This window comes from Patella vulgata, chromosome 4 (genome assembly GCF_932274485.2).
Source record: "Patella vulgata chromosome 4, xgPatVulg1.2, whole genome shotgun sequence".
Classification (NCBI taxonomy): Eukaryota; Metazoa; Mollusca; class Gastropoda; family Patellidae; genus Patella; species Patella vulgata.
In genome coordinates, this window is record NC_065882.2 from 74522593 (window position 1) to 74544832 (window position 22240).

At 33.4% G+C, this 22240-nt stretch overlaps 1 protein-coding gene across 2 annotated transcripts in view; it reads left to right on the forward strand.

Moving 5' to 3' along the window:
• LOC126819288 (furin-like protease kpc-1) overlaps positions 1–22021 on the forward strand; it is a 74159-nt gene extending 52138 nt beyond the window's left edge. Inside the window, exons 4-16 of one of the 2 annotated variants that reach the window (XM_050547262.2) lie at positions 2328–2462; positions 3564–3640; positions 5257–5345; positions 6241–6413; positions 7332–7544; positions 8622–8722; positions 9238–9341; positions 10408–10525; positions 11524–11921; positions 14437–14591; positions 14934–15025; positions 15551–15735; positions 17595–22021. In XM_050547262.2, the coding sequence (XP_050403219.2) occupies positions 2328–2462; positions 3564–3640; positions 5257–5345; positions 6241–6413; positions 7332–7544; positions 8622–8722; positions 9238–9341; positions 10408–10525; positions 11524–11921; positions 14437–14591; positions 14934–15025; positions 15551–15735; positions 17595–17953 (2199 nt within the window). In that variant the 3' untranslated portion in view covers positions 17954–22021. The remainder of the gene's footprint in view (positions 1–2327; positions 2463–3563; positions 3641–5256; positions 5346–6240; positions 6414–7331; positions 7545–8621; positions 8723–9237; positions 9342–10407; positions 10526–11523; positions 11922–14436; positions 14592–14933; positions 15026–15550; positions 15736–17594) is intronic. The other variant, XM_050547263.2, reaches the window with a different exon arrangement.
• Positions 22022–22240: the final 219 nt, after the last annotated feature.

The window sequence follows — 22240 nt, forward strand, 5'->3', positions numbered from 1 at the left end:
ATCTGCAATTGACAGTCATATATATATATCTATCTATCTATGTATGTCAATCTGACATACAGACACGCCATTGATTGTCTTGTTGATATCTCTAGTGAATATGATTGATCATTCTTCCTTGACATTATCTCCCGTTTATTTAGTGTGAATGAAATATCTTACACTAACAAAAGTTTCTGTGTAACTCACACTGTAAGTATTTGGTGGACTCATTTAATATTTTGGGGTATAGAGTTCAAAATTTGGTCATGTCATCATCATATGCAATTTGGGGGTTGGATGGCCGAATGGTTAGCATGTGCGCGCTGTATCATAAGGTCTGTCATTCAGTCAACTGGCGTGGTTTCGATACCCCGGTTGTACGTGACAAGGAGTAGGGTCGTAGGGTCACCTTCCCAACCTCTTGGTTTTTCTCCGGGTCCTCCAGTTTCCTCCCACTGATAAAGACCCCTATGCGCATGCAAATTGTTGAAATAAAATTGAACCGTGTGTTATTCCCGAAATGACCTAGTTTGTGTCGAGTGGACGTCAAACCCCATTTCTCTCTCTCTCTCTATTATATATATGCAATTTATGATCTGGGATATAGAATTCAAAATTTGTCATTCCGTCATTTCTTGCACCATATCAATCAGAATATTTCCTGAAAATAAGTAGCTTAAGATATTCTCGTTTAGTTTCCTAATCCTAGTCATTCAGATGGGACAAAAAGCGTGGTCCTATGTACACACTGGCGTGCTCATGACACTACATGTACCTTAAACAGTTGGACTTTGAAAGTCCATAGTGCCACTGTCCAGGCAAAATTTCCCTAATAGCTCACTGTTTGGCTTATGTCAGTCTTAATTAGTCCAGTTGGTGCACAAAAGTAGGTCATTAAACCCCATTTCATTTTATAAGTTTAGCACTACTTGCTTTCAGAGAATGGATCTGAGGTAGGGTTCAAACTGTAATCATTTTGTCATTTTTTTCACATTTTCACATTACCATATTTCTTAAAAGTTATGGGCATAAAACAATTTTATTTATTAGTTTATAGCTTTATATGCCCACATACAGTTGCTTGTGGACTCTTTTGCGACTAAAGTCAATATCTGATTGACTTCAAATTAATACACAGTGTTTATGGTTGCAAAAGGAAGATTTTCGATAATTACTGTCAGAGTTATGACCCTTGATTACTTTAAAAAATCTTGTGGACACTCTAGAGGTTAAAGTTGAAATCTGATTTACTTTAAATTGATACTCCGTATCTAAGAGTCTAAGGTCATGACACAAACAATTTCAAATAATTACTGCAAGAGTTATGGCCCTTGATTACTTGGACAAATTTTGTGTACGTCCTAGAGGCTAAGATTCATGCCTGATTGACTTTATATTTATACACAGTATTTAAGGTCATGATATGAAGAAGCCTATTGATTGTCCACGATTGCCAGAGTTATGGCCCTTGATATTAAATGTTTTGTATACTAAACATTAGTATAGGGCAGAACTAGAAGCCAAATGGGTTGTTGCTCGTAATCAGATTTTTAGTGTATTGTAAATGTTTTCATTTCTGACAAAAGAAAAAATTATGCGACAACCTTTGAGTGCAAAGACATGGGTGAGACTAATTTTCTTGGTACATGTAGTTCTTTTTAAAAGTTTTGATTTCAGATATTTTAATTTTGAAACTTTAAACATACATTATACAAGAGCTAAATCTGCCTATTGCAGGTCTTTCTTTAGGCCTGAAATGTTATCTAAATTATTAACTGGACATTAATTAACTTATTCATGCCATAATCAACTCTCGATGGCATCGGATTTTTCCGATATTAAATAGATTAGAACAGTTCAGCCATATTTTGATTTAAGCTAAAAATGGAGGAGCGAGACTTAGCTTCGAACAACCAGTACGGTGGTTGAAATTATTGCACACGTCTTGTCAAAACTTCAAAGGCTAATATCTTCGCTCGCAATATAGAGTAATTAATTTGAATGAAATTTTCAAATTATTCATTTTACATTATCTATTTTCAAACTGTTATAGCAAGAATGGATAGCTCTTTATATAAATCTTACATAATGTATCTTTAACTAAAGCAAAATTATTTAATTAAGATCTAGAAATTGAATTGATTCTCCGTCAAGGTGAAACACATTCCATATTATTGATTCATATCTGTTTTGTTTTTTTTCTTTTAAAGCAATTATAAGACTTGGACAGTGTGTTGGATGACAATAATTATGGGGTTCATTGTGAGAAATGATTTCCAATTACACTTGAGTGCTATGGTTGTGAATATTGCTGAATATATTTTTTGATTTGATTTTATTTATAGCATGGAGGTGGTAAAGGTGGTTATGATATGAACGTAATACCAGCATGGAAGAAAGGTTATAGTGGACGTGATGTTGTAATATCTATTTTAGATGATGGTATTGAAAGGACACATCCAGATTTAAAAGAAAATTATGTAAGATAAATAAAGTATTATAACATCATAAGACACACCAGCCCCTTCTGTTCTTCCCCCCGACCCTGCACCCCACAATCAATAAAGGGCAGCACTTGTATGTGACAAGGAGTAGGGTCACCTGGTCCCACTGCTAAAGACCCCTACGTGCAAGCGAAAGATAAAATGAAATTGAACTATATTTCATTCCGACAAAACCCATTTCTCTCTTTCTCCCGAATGGGCAGCATTAGTCCCATTCCAATTTTATCAGACAAGGCAGATCAGTTGGAATACCCCTTGGGCCTTCTTTCTCAGTGGAAAGAAAATATTGACACGCTACATTTATGTGAAAGCCAGAAAATAACAATTTTAATTATGTACTTAACTGGAAATGTCAGGTACAGAGAGTGTTAACTGATTGGATAGACTGGTCATAGTTATTATAGTAACACTACTCTAGTTGAACAGTATGATCATACACACTCCATTTTACGATCATGCACATGGTGTCAGTCACATGATCATTCAAAATGCAATTGCAATATGGATTGCAAGCACATAAGAAACCAAGGTTATAGCAGCATGACATTGACTGTTCAGTATAATCATACACTCTCCATTTTAGGATGATGAACATGTTTGTGCTAACTTATCACATGAATCACATCGTCATCAAAATGATGATGCCCTGATTCCAAAGTATTGTAACCGTGATTAACAAATATGAACTTACTTACATGAGATGCCAGGGGCTGTTTCCCTTTTACTTTCGACATTTATAGCAGCACTACACAAGCTGACCAACTGTAAATATACGCTCGCCATTTTATGATCATCATTCTCATGTATGGGCTATACCATGATCACCCTAAATAGAGATGACCGCATTTTGCCTTCTTATCAAATATGTACTAATTAAGACGTTTCAACGTGAAGGATATGAAACCTTTCAAATCTTGGACCAATCAAACTGCTTTTATTTATGTATAATATGTCTAAATGTCTGTGCAACAGCCAGCCATGTGTAATGTCCAATATGAGGTGGAGGGTCGAGGTCACAGTACCTACTATAGTATCCCATGTGTGCTCGTCTTAAAGCCTATTTCTGTTTTCTTTCAGGATCCATATGCAAGTTACGATGTCAATAGTCATGATAATGATCCAATGCCAAGATATGATCCCACAGATGAAAATAGGTGAGACATTACAATTGTTACAGTATTTTTTTTTCACAAGAAAATAACTTAAAAAAATTAATCATGTTTTAAGACTGGCATCTTATTCTTATTATGGACGTAACCAATATCAATATGTTTCTGATATGTTTGAATTTATATAAACCAGAGAGTAGGAGAGGTTAATTATTTTCCATTAAAATTTAAGACTGGGGGATAATCCCCAACTGATGAAGCCTTCTGGCCGATAAATCACTACACATTATACGAGGGCAGAACTGTTCACAGAAGTCTGTTTATTTACTGTTTTTCTATTTGCTGGATTTAATAACTTAGATATAAAGTTTTAAAACATGGCTGTATATATGGAGGCAACGATTTCCACCTTCTAGCATTCGTTACTTCAAACAAACGATAGCCAAAAGTTGTCATACGTACATGTTGCCTTTGGATTCCTTTGAATAAAGTCACTGTCTACATTTAAGCTTTCAGTGTCTATCCATAGAACATCAATATCTAACGTATTTCGAGCAAACCCAATGTTTTATAGTCCAGTAAACACGTCAAATCACATATGCATATAAACCATCAGGTTATTATGTTGGTCCGAATATTGTATTGTGACTACTGATCCAAGGTGATAGTTATATTAGCTATGTTGATTACAAGTTGATTGGTCAGACTCAGAGGGTTTAGCTGTTGTAAAACATGAATATTGATGTGTTTACAATTAAAATGGTGGTAATTTCAGCATTGAACAGTTGAAATGACATCTTGCAGTTGATGGTTTGAATATTGATCATTTTGTGGTGTGAATGTATTATTCTGTTTTAGACTTTACTATCTAAACTGTCTGAGTAGACAGGTTTTGGGGTGTTAAGGGTAGAGTTGGGTGGCTTGGCTCAGCTCGGCTCGGCTCGGCTCCAAATGATCTGTTATCTACTCAAGTAATGGATTCAATCCCACATTTCATTTGTATGCTGTATGTACCATGAGTAGGACTGTCTGCCTAATGCTGTAGGTTTTTCTCAGGACATTCTGGTCCCCACACCCCCACAAAAACCCACCCCAACCCACCCCATCCCTGCGCCTTCTAAAGAACCATGTAGTGCCAACAAATTATTGAAATATAAATGTACCATGATTTAGTCCCAAAATGACCTTGTTAACGCTGTTAATATTTCACTATAAAATAATTATGTAGTATGTAAACATTGTTTATGTTTTACTGTCATTGTAAACATTGTTAATAGTTCACTATAACAATAATTTTATATTTGTAAACATTGTTTTACTGTAATTGTAAGCATTGTTTATATTTTACTGTCATTGTAAATTTTGTTTACATTTTACTATAATTGTAAACATTGTTTACATTTTACTTTAATTGTAAACATTGTTTGTATTTTACTGTAATTGTAAACATTGTTTGTATTTTACTGTAATTGTAAACATTGTTTATGTTTTACTGTAATTGTAAAGATTGTTTGTATTTTACTGTAATTGTAAACGTTGTTTATATTTTACTGTAATTGTAAACATTGTTTAGATTTAACTATATTTGTAAGCGTTGTTTATATTTTACTGTAATTGTAAGCAGTTTATATTTTACTGTAATAACTTGTTTGTATTTATAGACATGGTACCCGATGTGCTGGTGAAGTATCAGCTGTAGCTAATAATACAGTATGTGGTGTTGGTATTGCTCCTCATTCCAGAATAGGAGGTATGAAACTTTATAATAAACTCAACAACACCTAAATCTCTACCTGAGAATCAGACTATATACAGATGTCATTTCCAACAAAATGAGATTCAAAGTTTCAGAACTACAGACCTATTCAGGTTTCAGCTGAAATGAAAAAGATCTTTGTGGTATTTCTATTATTGATCAGCGTATACTCAGTAAATTTATTCTATCCCAAGTTTAACATTTCATAGAAAACACAGTTTTATGGTTGGAAAAAGAATGAAGTACCTAAGAATTAATGCCAATTTTTGGCACCACACCGTTACATGTTCTTAGTCTGGTATCTCAAGAAAGTTGGAAATGAGACTTACACCAATTTAAAAAAAATTATTAAAAATGATAATTGTGAGAAATTTGGTTTAAAGATAGATGCTGGTGTTAAAGTCTTCCCCCCAAAAACATAGTCAATTTTTGGTTTTACTTTCATTGGACCACTTGAAAAACTTCACAACTTCAAAAGAACTTGATCAAATTTACTTGTTCACTTCCCATTACACTCAGAATTGTAGAATTGATATTGTCTGATGCAATCAAAGTCTGTAGTAGTGGGAAGTAATTTTTTTGACAAATGCCAGTTTCCTATTACAAGTATTAGTGTAGTCTTTATTATCCACTGGATGATAATCCTTTACCCCATTATTGAAAATCGGGGAATCATGAAAACTGTGCCAGAGGAACTTTCTTGGACAATACCTGGAACGAGCCTGGGATCTCGATGTTAGCGAGCCAGTGCCTTACTCAACGAGCCACTATGACTCCCCTATTGTATAAAGGTACCAGTATGAAGATTATACTGAGTTATTTTGCCTATTGTATAAAGAATGTCTTGAGTTACATAACCGTTTTCATTGACTGTAATTTATGATTTCAGGTGTTCGTATGTTAGATGGTGAAGTCTACGATGCTGTAGAAGCTGCTTCATTAAGTTTTAACAGATCTCATATAGATATTTATTCCGCTAGTTGGGGACCAGATGATGATGGTAGAGTTGTAGATGGTCCTGGTCCACTAGCTAAAAAAGCTTTTATTGATGGAATAACATTGGTGAGAATTATCCCAGTATTTACTGATATTATCACCCATTCTCCTTCTACGAGTATTTACTCAATCTTCTACTCTTTTTTGGTTGCATGGCCGGATGATTAGCATGTGCACGCTTTATCAACTGGCTTGGTGTCAATTCCCCGATTGTACGTGACAAGGAGTAGGGTCGCCTGTTACCGTTTGTACGTGACAAGAAGTAGGGTCGCCTGTCCAACCTCGTGGGTTTTCTCCAGGTCCTCCGGTTTCCTCCCACTGCTAAAGACCCCTATGTGCATGCGAATTATTGAAATAAAATTGAACCATATGTTAGTCCCGAAATGACATAATTTATGTCGAGTGGAAGTTGAACCCCATTTCTCTCTCTCTTTCTTGGTGTGAAAATAGGATGAAATGGGGTTTAACATCTTCCTATTGTGTACCAACTGACTAATGAAAGACGGGTATGCAGTGTGCTATGAGGGAAGGGCCGAATTAAAACCCACACTATAATCCAGTTATCATTTAATCTTGTGTATCTAGCACTAATTTCTTTCACATTCGTTTAATATTAAATCTTTGTTTAAAAATTCGTAAAAATCATTTAAAATCACCAAAAATCATCTAATTTGTACCTGTGTCCAGTTTCAAGCTGGCTGATTAATTTTGATAATGAGTGTCCAGGCTATCCATCGAGCACCAAGCCATCCATCATGCACCACTTGCCAAGCCATCCATCCTGCTCCACTTGATAGTCCATCCATCCAGCACCACTTGCCAGTCCATCCATCCAGCACCACTTGCCAGTCCATCCATCCTGCACCACTTGATAATCCATCCATCCTGCAACACTTGCCAGTCCATCCATCCTGCACCACATGCCAGGCCATTCATTCTGCACCACTGACAAAAAACTGATATTTTTACGATTTATATTTACAGGGAAGAAATAAAAAAGGTTCTATCTATGTTTGGGCGTCTGGAAATGGTGGTAATGCCCAAGACTCGTGTAATTGTGACGGTTATACCAACAGTGTTTATACTCTATCAATAAGTAGCACATCAGAACGTGGACAGAAACCCTGGTATTTAGAGGAATGTTCATCAACTTTAGCAACTACATACAGCAGTGGTTCCTATAACGAGAAACAAATAGTATGTATTATCTTTAATAATAGAGTTTAACTATATCTAAAACAACCCCTTCATTTCCAGCGAGCTTCGTCAAGTTTCAGTCGTGTTCTTCACCGACTGGGCTAATGAAGACGGGCATACCGTACACCATATAGTGTGCTATGAAGCAAATTTTTCCCAAGGGAGGCACTGTCAAGGGTTTTTTTTTTTTTACGTGCATGCCAACCTTTGCCAGGCCCTCCATCCTTCACTACTGACAATGAGGAACTACGCCTGAAAATCCTGATAACATTCTTGGCCAACACTGGGATTGAACATGGGACCACCAGGTTAGCGATCGAAGGTCTTTTTCACCGAGTCACTGCAGCTTCTTTCAGTCATGATTTTCTGATTCTGGTGACAAAAGGTCTGTTCTCAAGATGAGAATACGAATGGGAATTAGACCAGATTTAAAAGAAAAGATAAGGAATGTGGTTTAACGTCTCGTCAATACAATACTTTGATCATTTGAGACTAACACAATGTTGTTTTCTTTGCTATGGGTATCAGCAGAGTTCTAAGAAGGAGAATTGTGTCCATAATCTGGCACATCTGCCTACATTACAAATTCCAATTGTTAGGGTTAGGGTTATTGACAATATTTGTACTCCTTGTCAGCCCTAGAGGCATTTACTCTGATATTTTAGATCTTGCGTAAAAGTATACGGTGAGGTTGTACTTCTACACCCACACATTTTAGAAATGAAATGGTTTTTAGCTTCCTACTTTTCTGCACCATCTGTTGAAATGAAGATGGGACTCACTATTCAGGCAAAAGGTGACAGAATCAAAATATAGCATTTGAATGTATTTCCTGATGAATCAATTGTGTCTTTTAAATTAAATGGCAATTGGCATATAACACACTCAACTTTGGTATCGTGAAACTAAACATTAAATACAGAGGCTCCTGCTAAAACAGAACAATTACACGATATCTGAGTTGTAGTGATCAGGTCCTGTATAACATCAGCAACATTAATTGAACAGAGCTGTATTGTCGATAGAGAATTATTAGTATTTCTGCTTGTTGACATTGTATACTGTGTATATTTGTAGATAACAGTTGATTTACGTGGTAGATGTACTCAAACACATACAGGTACTTCAGCTTCTGCACCTCTAGCTGCTGGTGTTGTAGCTTTAGTTCTAGAAGCCAAGTAAGTTCTTTAATCAACAATAATTATCTTTCTGAAAATCATAGTTGTTAATAACCATCCTTCTGAAATCTTAGTTCTTGATATATATATATTTTTGTGGAAATTATATTCGTTGATAACCATCCTTTTGAAAATCGTATTTCTTTATAACTGTCCATTTGAAAATCACAGTTTTTGATTATTATCCTTCTTGATAACAATGCTTCAAAAAATCATAGTTCTTGATAACTGTCCTTTTAAAAATCATAGTTCTTTGACAGATGTTTAACTATAATCACAATGCACCGACTGGGCTAATGAAGATGGGCATACACCATATAGTGTGCTATGAAGTAAATTTTTCCCAGGTTATTACAGGTTATCCAGTACTATCTATATAATGTATTGATTAATGGAGAATGTGTATTAATGACCTGATATATATATATATATATATAGATATATACCCTTGTTAATTCTTACAATTCTTCTTATATTATAAAAATCCTGCTTATCATTGAATGTTCTATTTGCAGTCCTTCATTAACATGGCGTGATGTACAATATATAACATTACTAAGTGCGAATCCTGTTCCTATGGTTGATGGTCAGTGGATGACAAATGCTTTAGGAAGAAAAGGTGTGTATTAAAGATGAGAAATAAATAACTTATCACTCTTGTTTTAATGTGAAAAACAAACATGCAAAGCAATGGCTTACCTAGAAATAATGTTTGGAATTATTATTTGATTTGGTTTGGTTCCGTCTAATCATTCAAATGTGAAGAAAAAACAAAATTTGAAGGTCTGACAAGTGGGGTGTATCTGTTATAAAACTAAGAGTATGTATTGTGGTAGTGGTCAAGAGCGACACATTAAATAATGTATAGCTACTGCACACAAGGGCACTAGCCAGAGTGTTGTTTCAATATATATTGCAATGTCTTGCTCAAGACCATTAAACAATACAGACACTATCCTGCAAACGCATTTCAACGAAAACATCATGCGAGTCCAATATTTCCACCAATTTACAATTGACCTGGAAATGGCAAAGGTAGACGTCACATCTGTAATTTAATTATACATATTAAAATATTACTAGTCAAGTGCTGCCCCGATGAAATCGTTCCTATTTTTTTTGATGAGACACATTTTATTACCTGTAGAAGTAGCCAGCTGACTTTTTTAGTCCTCATATTATTTAAGTGAAAGTGGGTTAAAGAGGGATTCTGGGTTTACGGAAAATTTCAAAAAGACTACATTGCAGATATACTATGCGACAAAAACTTCAGGTACAAAATTATAACAGATACACAAACTTAAAATAGCTAGCGCCCTCTCGTGAGCTCAGTGGGAAGTCAAATAAGCATACACTCTATATCAGTGGTTCGCAACCTTTTTTTGCCAACGACACACCATGGAACACATGAAAAAATAGCGACACTCCTGGCTATATATATATGAAAAATATTTGAAATTTGCAAGTCATATACGGCATACAGCCATAGATGCAGACTAGTCATGGACACATAAGAATGACTTAAACTAAATAAAGACAAACACAGCTATGAACTTACTTTATTGCAGTGTTTCGAATTTTTTTATTGTGCCGTTCAAAATTTTGAGTCACACTTAAGAAGATCTTGCTGCACACTGGTTGAGAATCACTGCCCTATATGATGAATTTGTGTATTTTTTTAACAGTAAGTTTACGATATGGTTATGGTTTAATGGATGCGTCTGCAATGGTTGATTTAGCAGAAGTATGGACGAATATTCCCGAACAACATATATGTGAAGTCAATTCTAATGTTAATAATGTGTAAGTAAAATATTTTATACTGATTGTCCCCTGTCTTTCAGATAAAGCAGAGACTATTAAAATGGGTCCATTCGGTTTTTTGTAAAATAATATCTTAGAATGTGTTTGTTCGTCTTTTAGTAAAATAATAATATTTTGTTCCCATGGCTATCAGAGAAAGCAGGTAACTATTAGAATGTGTTCTTTCATCTTGTTGTAAATAATAATATCTTGTCCCCACATCTTTCAAAGAAAGGATGGCATTTTGAAATGGTCTTATTGTATATAACAATATTGTGTTTATAATCCACATGGCACCACAGGAGGTATTAAGTCCAGTTTTCCATATCCACTCTCTTCTAGTTATCGCACTTGGCAAACTCTAAACTCTAGCGTCGTATATCCATAGGGTTTGTGCTCAAATACTTCTTGTGTGTCTGTCCTTCATACCTTTAGGAACACAATAACTCTGCTTCAAATTGAGTTAGAATGTTCAAACTTGGAGTAGATGTACATTAGGGGAATGTCATGACTAAGGTCGATGATAACATTTTCCGCTGAAGCTAGCAATTTGATTTCTCAACACTTTGGAACATTGATGACTTGGTTTCTAATTGCCTGAGAGTGGTAAAACTTAGTGTATAGTTTAATTACATTAATACCTTGGTAAAATTTGATCATGAACATTCTCCGCTGGATAGATTTACTTTTACCAGCCTCACACTGTTAGCTTGTTTGATTTGATTTACCTACAAATGGCTTTATTTTCAAACAAATTTTTGGACTTTTGGAAATCTTAAAATAAAAATTTAATATCTAACAAATTATTTATCTGATTTTCTTTGCAATGGTTTCGTGTGTATTGCCAACATACATATAAAAGATCGTGTAAATCAAAATTATTATTTCTCGAAAATTATTCATCACAATTTTATGCATGATGGATTTTTTTTTGTCATTGATAAGCTAAGTGACTAGAAGAGAAGTATAGTTCCATATTTTTCATATTTTTCTTTCAGACATTTAGATGGTACAACCTATATTGATTCCATTGTCACACAAGCATGTGATGGTATGGCAAATGGTGTTAAATTCCTTGAACATGTTCAAGTGATCATAGCGTTAACTCATAAACGTCGTGGTGACGTCATCATCTACATAACGTCTCCGAGTGGTACCAAATCTAAATTATTACCAAAACGACCAAATGATAGACAAGAGGGAGAATTTAAAAATTGGCCATTTTTATCAGTTCATTTTTGGGGTGAAGACCCTAATGGTCGCTGGACCTTAGAAATAGAGGATGCGAAATCATACAATCCACATGGCACCACAGGAGGTAGTAAGCCCAGTTTTCCATATCCACTCTCTTCTAGTTATCGCACTTGGCAAACTCTAAAATCTAGCGAACCGCATGGTAGGTTTAGTGTTCTATATTTCACTGTTCACTCTCTAACATCTTGTGCTGACGTGCCATAAAATATTGTTATATTACATTTCTCTAACATCTATTAAAATAAATTAGAAGCAGTAGCCAAAAATGTTTTGTGAATAGCTGTGCTCACTGTGAGCCTAGACTAACTGGTTGACAACTTGGAAAGTTATGTCCTTCATTGGAGCCAAACTGTAATTCTTACACTGTCCGTAGATAGATTTCTGCAAATAGATAAATTCTGAAAATTAAATCAAACATTATTTTGTTATTAATGAAATTCGATTGTGTTTTTCAAAAGGTCTTCAAACAGTTCCCTATTAGGATTCTGTTGGTGGATCTTGAGTAAATTTATGATTTAAAGGCAGGTGCATAGATTTTAGAGAGTGAACTTTCTTTTGCACTTTTTTTATGTATATTTTCATTTTCGTATCCATTTTAAAGGAGAAGAATCTCTTTGACTTGAGTCAAAATAAAGTGTTAAATTGAATGGACCAGTATTATATTTGATATGTAATGGGACAGGCTTTAGGATTAAGATAGACAGAAACAGTTTTGTTGCTAATCATATTTCTTTTGTGGAGTTGACAAAAAAAAATACAAAATTATTTCTTGTTCTGCTCTTCGAAATATAACATATGTAAATGGAATATTTATCTAGGTTTAAAATGGATACAACAAAGTTAATCAAATGTTTACACTTTCATGTTTCACCCAAGTCAATGACGTTTTGTCCTTCTAAAAATATATATTTTATACATTTTATTTCTGTCTGCTTATTATATAGATCTATATACAGGATTCTTTTACACCATTTATTTTAGCTTTGCTTTCTCTTTTTAGATTCCCACCACATTATTATATATATTTCTATTGGATTTCTATATAATCTGGATTCTATATAATCTGGAATTTTTAATCATAATTTTCTATTTTATTTTTAAACTGGATTTTCTATAGAATTCTAATCTGCATTTTCTATAGAATTTTAGAACTGGATTTTCTATAGAATTTTAGAACTGGATTTTCTATATACATTTTATTTTCTATATATAATCTGGAGTTCTTAATCTTAATTTTCTATTTTATTTTTAAACTGGATTTTCTATAGAATTTAAAACTGGATTTTCTATAGAATTTTAAGTTGGATTTTCTATATATAATCTGGATTTTCTATAGGATTTTCTCAATAAATTTAAACTGCATTTGATAGGCCTTCGAGGCCCTTGTCCCCAATATTAGTATTGTGGAAGCAAACTATAAACATCATCAATCCATAAGTTATCTTCTTAGTTTATGGAATCCTTCCCCAAAATATTGGTTTTGTCATCCGTTTTTATTTGGATTATGTCAATTTCAGGGAAGTTTTATTATTCTGGATTTTAAGTATACTGAAAATTTGATAAATAGGGTTTTAACGTGTGCACTTTACATCATTAGTTCCGAAATTGATTTAAGTGTCATAGTTTCTATTCCAAGCAACCAAAATGCTATATGTTCACATTAAGAGATATAACAGAGAATTATATTTGAGAGAGTTTGCATGTGGCAGAAGCTACATTGATAGGGTGACCCACCATAAATAAATATCTCCATATATCTCGACAATTACGCCACAATATTTATATATATGCCAAGCCTCAAATCAGTTTCACACAATTATAGTCACTAAATAAACGATCATGTTGTACTTAATAAGCTATGACCATTAATCATGTATAAATAATAGACTGAAAACTGGTTCCAAGAGTCGTCCATAAGATCCAGACACTTTTGAGTAAAAGATAGGTTACGTGCCCTTGTTTTGAAATTAGTCTCGCTTAACCTGTCTATCGACCATTCTACGTCTGATTGACAGGTCGGGATAATCAAGACTACTTTTTTACGAAACATAACAGAAAGTTAGAACAAGAAATTGAATTTAGAAATAAGCACGTTAGGTAGCTCAACAATCGTTTTAAGAAGCTTGTAAAAGTAAAATGAAACTACTGCTAGTATCATGTTCCTGCTAAAGAAAGTGATTCAGAGATAGTATTTGTACTAAACCAAAAGATGCCGCTCTTAACGGTACAGTTAATGATAAAGCGATTTAAAAAATGAAACGAACGTAATTTCTAAATCTGCTGTAATAACCAAGAAGCTTAATTTTACTGCTATTCAAAATCGTCAACAATAAATTTTTTACGGCTGTAATAGTTGATAGATTTGTAGAGAATTGCACGCGCCATGGCTATTTATAGTATCATACTGTCAGAAAGTTGGTCTCGGCACGGCGAATGTGCACGCTTCAGTGGTAGTCTCGAACTATCAGCTGTGGACTGTATTTCTGTGAGTACATGGGTCACCCTAACATTGATCAAATGGTTAAAGAAATTCATAATTTTTGAAAAAATAAAGAGAATTATGACAGAATATTGTTTAAAAACAAAGTGTGTGTGAGTTAAAAAAAAAAAAAAATTTGTTTTTGATGATATTGATGTTGATTTAATGTGTTATATAGGTGTATTAAGATCATGGTCTATAGTATTTCACGGTACAGCTACACAACCTATTAATTTAAAGAATGGTACATCAATAACTCCTCCAGCAACTGTTAAAGCCACAACGGCAACAACTTCTCAACCTCTTACAGGATCAACTACAAGTCCTAAGCCAGTAAGTAAAAATACTTTTCCTGAAGACGTCATACAAAACTTGCACTCACTTTACAATTAGCTCTGCTTGAGAACAGACAAGAAGCTAGTTGTCCGATATTTAAATTGGGAGATGCTAATTGTAGGCCGGTTGTGGAGGTTTGGGTATTTCCAGAATCTAAAATCGAAACAACTAGACCTTGACGGCCAACACCGAGACCATCCACATGACCTCCAGGTTATTGAGCCAACAACTTACTCACTGAGCCACCGCGGTTCCAAGCTGGAAATAAACTAGGACAATTGTTAAACCTGATTTAGATTGATAAGTATTAATGATAGATATATTATTTCTTTATTTTAGTTCACTTGCCATTTTGAATGTAAAAAAAATTGTACTGGACCCAAACCAGAAAACTGTAATGCATGTAAAAATGTTCGACTTGGTTCAACTGGGTAAGTTTTACTCTCATTATCTCTTGCAGTTCTTTTAATACCATCAACTACAATTTGGAATATTATACATTACTGCATATTGTTATGATTTATGACCATAAATTACAATTCATCACCATAAATTACAATTCATCACCATAAATAACAATTCATCACCTTACATTACAATTCGAGACCTTAAATTACAATTCATCGCCATAAACTACAATTTATCACCATAAATTACAATTCATCACCATGAATTACAATTCATCGCCATGAATTATAATTCATCACCTTATATTGCAGTTCATCACTATAAATTATAATTCATCACCTTATATTGCAATTCATCACCATATAAATTACAATTCACCACCATATAGATTACAATTCACCACCATATAAATTACAATTCACCATCAATTACAATTAATCACCATACTTTATAATTCATCACCATATATTTCAGTTCATAACCTTAAATTACAATTCATAATTATAAATTACAATTGTATTATACTGTTTGATATTTATGTATTTCAGGGCATGTATTGATGTATGTCCAGAAGGTTTCTATAATAATGAAGGATATTGCCAGGCATGTGATAGTACATGTAAAACCTGTAGTGGTCCAACACTATCAGAATGTCTCACCTGTAATACTAACAGATTTTATACAGAAAAACATCATATATGTGTAGATAAATGCCTTACTGGTTATTTTAAAGGTACGATTATTTGCCCTTAGTTTCTGTTTTCTTTTGTTGATTTCGGTGTATATATGGGCATCTTGATTCTGATGAGTTGGTTGTCTTGCTTGCTAGTTTACATGGCTAAAATTACATTCATACATGTAGTTTCTGCTTTATACTGCTCAACTTTAATGGGCATAATAGAATGTATGACAGGACAGGTGCCATGCACATGGCAGAACATAACTATATTTAGCATAGTTTGTATCACTATATGCACTGTATTTATCTTTTGTGCATCGGAAGTGATGGAAAAATGTCTAAAAGTTTTATTCCCTCAAATAATGCACACCTCTAGTTCTTGTAAGAAAAAAAGTGTGTATTTCCTGGAATAACCGAGCTGGTGCTGAGTGGATGTTAAATCCCATTTCTCTTTCTGTGTAATCTCAGATTAGCGAATCAGACAACTAGCTTGTCAAAATCAATTTGACCCTTGTTACCTTTGTTTAATTCTGGTTTAGTATTAGATAAATTCATATCTTTATGTCGTAATTTCTTGGGTTAGTTACTTTATAATTAATCATCTGTAGAATACATTAACTTACCTTTAGTTGGGTTAGGATACTAATTTAATTACTTTGTATTTGGTCTGATTTTGAATTATTTCATTTCATTTTCTGGTTTTGAATTATTTCATTTCATTTTATTTACCTACCTTCAAGCCTGGAAATAAGGGAACTTGTCACAGACAATGTTAAGCACAGATTCATGATTTGTCAGACACAAAACCTCTGGTGACCGTCATTTTGATCGGCACTGATTTGTCTTTTATATTGATATTATTAATACATGTCCGGCACTAAGTTGAAAATGTCAGGTACTATTTCATTAGTGCCTAACATATTGTCAGTTATTTCCAGGCCTGCCTACCTTAAACAAAAATTTAATCTTTAGGTATTGAAGTAGAGCTAGTTGATTGTGTTTATATAATGACTAGTGTATATATGTCAGTGACTGCTTGATGTGGCATTAAAGTCTTTTGATGGGCCTCTTTTTAAACTGTCCGGTTTCCTTCCACTGCTAAAGACCCCTACGCGCAAGCGAATTATTGAAATAAAAAAAATAAAACCATATGTTAGTCCCGAAATGACCTAGTTTGTGTCGAGTGGACTTAAACCCCATTTCTCTCTCTCTCTCTCTCTCTCTTTCTCTCTTTTTGATCTGGCCACATTCAAGGTTGGAGATCATCTACTGTAGATATTTTTGTTTTGTTTTCTTAAGCTTTAGTCGCCAAAAATTAGATACTTTCTGAAACATGTGGGTGATGATCAACATCTTTTAATTTCATCCATTGAGAATATGTACCTGCCTCATATCATGTTGAAATATGTTTTGTTATGTATACTAGTCCTTATATTGCTTAATTATATCTAATCATTTCATTCATCTTAATTAGTAATATACATGATATTTCTAATATTTCTTTTTTTTCTGCTTCAGTCATCCAGTATTATTAACTTCTTTTGACATGAATGCCTAATTTCCGACTGACAATAATACTGACATTTATGTGCTTAGATTTTCTTTACATATATATCTTGGTTTGACTATTTTTTTCATTTTCTTTTCTAATATATTATTAATGATGCCTGGTTTGTTTTTGTTTTTGTCTGATTTATATTAGTTTTGCTTTATCAGCATTTTTGATTAGCTCTTCAGAAAATTATAAACTCTGTCCAAAATGAAGATTGTATGGACTCTCTTTAATGAACTTTTCTGTTATTTTAGTAATTTAAAGATCAAATTTGAGTAATGTTTATTTTTCCATTCTGTTTTCAAAATTGTTGACTCTACTTTAAATGCTAGTAACAATGAATTTATTTGTTTATTTGTAGATGGAAACAGTTGTATGCGATGTAGTTCCAGCTGTCGAGATTGTGAGAATGAAAGAGATACGTGTACGGCGTGTAGCGGGGGTAAAGAACTTATACGAGGGAAATGTATTTTAGCACACAATAAACCGAAAGTACATATAATAATACCCGACTCTATGGAGGGAGTGGTTCTAACCCTTGTTATTATTTGTGTCTTCCTTTTGGGGTCAATTGTTTTAATCGTAGGAATTGTTTATGCTCAAAAAAAGCAAATGTTTTGTTGGGCGTATAAATATGATAAACTGCCTTGTTCAGATAATTCTGTCATAGCAGTGGATAAAAAAATCTATATTGATGATGATGATGACTTTTCGCCATAAATACATTAGTTTTTTTTTGTTTGTTTTTTTAAAAAATGGGAAAGTGGGTTATGGGGCAATTACCATTTTGATAAAGAGTTATTCCAGTCCATAGCAACAAAAGCCATGTCATCCAATTTCTTGATAATCTTTGAAGAGATATAAATTTCACAAAGGATGTCATAAATTCAGCATTCACTTACAAAAGTGTATAATATGCCTTGAAAAATTTGAGAGTGCCCTTTTAACAAACTTACAGAAATAAATGATATACTGTTGAGGGGAGATAACTCTTACTTTATTGTTGTAGTTGCCCCACCTATGTTATTGTTAAAACAGATCACAGATAATTCCATATATTTCTATGGCTTCTTTCTATTGTTATATATATATTATATTTTTTTATTGTAATATAAAAACTCAAGTACATATGTTATATATATATATATATATATATATAGACAGCAATTCAATACATCAGAACAATTTGTCTTTGGAGAGTCTCGAGTGGACGTTAAACCCCATTTCTCTCTCTCTTTGGAGAGTCTCATGTACACATTGGCGTACATGAAAAAGATCCCTTGGCAGCTTGAATTATGTTTCAGAGTAGGCGGTAGCACTGCTGTCTGGGCAAAATTCCCTTATAGCACACTCTATGGCATATGCCTGTCTTAATAAACCCAGTCAGGGAAGCAGGAGAAATAAAAATATTTTGTCTCAGAAGGCAAATTGTTCTGTAATGTTTCTTTGACTTATCGATATATATGGGGGATTAATAATAAGTAAAACGTGAAATAATAAAACTGAGCATGCCGGTGGTTTTATGATCCTCGAACTGTAAATCATACTGGGGCCCGATTCATGAAAAATTAAACTAAAATATTATAAATATGCAGCCTTTTGATTGGTTTAGGTTTAAAATTATAGTACAAATTTTAGCTCTGGGCCAATGAAAGGTGTGAATTATTATAATATTTTAGTTTTCAGCTTTTGTGAATAAAGCCCCAGAGTTACAGGTTTTATTAAAAATGAAACGAAATAGGTGGTGGTTATCAAAGCATGAATAGTGCGATCAATATATTATATAATAATAAATTATAAATACATTCAACTGTGATATATCAATTAATGAATGGAAATATCCTATCATATACCAAGTTGATAATAAGCGTTAGAAATCTGATTTGAATGAAGATTGAAGATACTAAAATTGATTAATTTGCCATTATTTTAAATTTAATTAGGCCTATAAATACCTCTTTAGGTAATTGAACTCTTTATCATAATATATATTTTAATCACTCATTATTTGAACAAAACATATTTATTTTATTTTATCTTATTTTATTTTTTAAAAAAAAGACAGATGGACCACCATTACTTTTCAACTATTGCAATAGCTAACTATTGAACTGTTAACCTAGCTAACTGTTGAATTGTTAACCTAGCTAAATGTTAACCTGACTGCTGAACAGTTAATCAATCTAACAGTTCGACTGTTAAGCTGGCTAACTGTTAAGCTGTTAATCTATCTAAATGTTCAACTTATAACCTAGCCAACTTCTGAACTGTTAACCTAGCTAACTGTTGAATTGTTAACCTAACTGACTGTTGAACAGTTAATCAATCTAACTGTTCGACTGTTAAGCTAGCTAACTGTTGAACTGTTAACCTATATAAATGTTCAACTTATAACCTAGCCAACTACTGAACTGTCAACCTAGCTAACTGTTCAACTGTTAACCTAGGTAACTCTTGAATTGTTAATCTAGCTAACTGTTCAACCATACCATTGTTTACCATAATACTGGTACCATAATGATGTGATCAGGAATTACCCAATTTTTTGCTACATGTTAATGTATAAAACAAGAAAGTGACATGCAGACAACAGCAACATAAATGAACACAAGTCAAGGCCATACTAACAAATCTTTTATAAAAAGAAAAATTGTATAGTACCTGTGGTGGATAATACACATTTATTAACATTTAAACGTTAAAATTAACAAATTGATGATGATATATTATTTATGTATGTATATGTCTATATTAAGAGAATATTAATATTGTTAATGCTGTAGAAGAGTATATATAATACATATTGTTGTTCCGTTTGTTCTTCAGAATGTTCTATCTGCAATACAATCCAATACAGAAATTATTTATAGTGCTAATTACCATTTGTTTATCGATAGCTCATACTTCATTTTCTCAAATCTTCCTTAAAATAGCTAAACCTCTTTGATTTAGAAGAAATTGACAAAATTTTAGTTTTGATTAAAGGGGTCTGGTCATTTTAAGAACAGATAGAACATTCTGAAAATCTTGTGGCAAAATGATCGGAACGGTAAAGAGCACAAATTAAATGTCTATATTAATTAAATTTTGAAGTTTAAAGACAAACAATTATTATAGCAATTTTAAAGAAATTAATTCAAACCAGACTTGTGAGACCGCAATGGTTTGGAACCTTACTACAAAAACAATGAAATCAAAGTAATTTTATATAAAACTTTGTAATATTTATTTAAATGTCACATCAAACTATAAATTTTCATCAAGTATCAAATGTAACATTTGTCACAATTCAAGGTTTTAGGGACCATGTTAAAGATAAAGTGGGGGTGGGGACATCATGTCTGAAAGCTTACAATAGGGGCCTCACTCTAAAGCAGAGATGAGCATAGTTTCTAATGCCATTCAAATATATTTGGTGTATATAATTTGGAAGGGTCTGGGCTAGATTTAGATGTGATGAAGCCCGTAGTTAACAAGTGTTAATAGAAAATAAAGTTTCTATTGAAGGAAAGCTACCCATTAATATATGAGATCAATTGAATTAGAATAAATAGTAGTCTACCAATTTGGTGTATTTAATTTGGAAGGGTCGATCTGGGCTAGATTTAGATGTAATAAAACGCGAAACTGGTAACTGTTAAAAGAAAATAAAGTTTCTATTGAAGGAAAGCTACCCAATAATATCGGAGGTCAATTGAATTAGATTACCGGTATATAGTAGTCTACCAATTTCATCAATAGGTCATTAAGACTGTTAGGCCCTAAGTTGAATTAGATTACTGGTATATAGTAGTCTATAAGTTGTAGCGTATGCATAAATAAGACCCTGGTAAAGGTGTCCCACTGTAACTAGAGATCAATATTTGGACCCAAAATCAGGATTTTAGTAATGTCCTGGTGTAGTAAATTTTTTCTTGGAGAAAGTGATACTGTCTCTTTAAAGTAGAATTAGCTGTATTTCTATGTGTTAACCTCTGAGAACTTAACTTTTGGCTGGATATGTATACAGATGGGCAGTGTGGCAGATCCAGGTGTGCCCCAGGTGTGCCCCCACCGACCTAAATAACAGTATGAAAAGCACTCCTTATAATATTTCTATGAAACCTGTAAATTTGAGCATTTTGTGAGTTGGGGGGATATATTTGGGTGTGCCCCCACCTCCCTAAAAAACAGTATGAAAAGCACTCCTTAAAATATATTTCTATGAAACCTGTAAATTTGAGCATTTTGTTGGGTGGGGGGTATATTTGGGTCCAGATATGTGCCACAAATCACCATTGACACCCCAATTATTCAAAATTTATTGGGTCCTATCTTGTCTAATTCCCTGCCCTAACCAAGTATCCGCTGATTGATAGGCCTATTTGAGATATTTTTCATGGTTTTGTATATAAGATAATTAGCTAGCTGAATGTACTTCCACACTAATTTGATTTTCTGTTCTCAGGGAACACCTGTAAACAAAATTCCATCTTATTTCTTCACACCTATTATAAAATGTCCTTATGTCTTGAGGAAAAGGCTTATTCAAAAACCAACAGTACCTGGTTGTACTGTTCAAAATTTAGTCCCAGATTTTTAAATTTTAAATAAAACCTCTTTCATATGGTTTAAACGGCTATTTATTTATCATGACCTGAAGAAGAGAAAATCAAATGGGTGGGGGACCTAATAAGTATAGGCTTTTTTTATATATCTGTACATAGTGAAAAGTTTATATTATAATATAAGACGTAATGCATTGTCATAAAGATTATAATGTTTTGATAATAAAATAATGTAAATAAATCATTTGTTAGTGTACATCCACTGTTGCATGAAAATGGAGCCACGGTGGCTAAGTGAGTAAGTTGGCAGAGATAGTTCAACAGGAATTTCGGGTGTGGTCTCTGCTTGTCAGTGGTGCAGGACGGAGGGCATGGCAAGGACAGCTGTCTAGTCGTTCAGATGGCACGAAAAACCGAGGTCCCGTGTATGCATTGGCGTGCACTTATAAGATCCCATGGC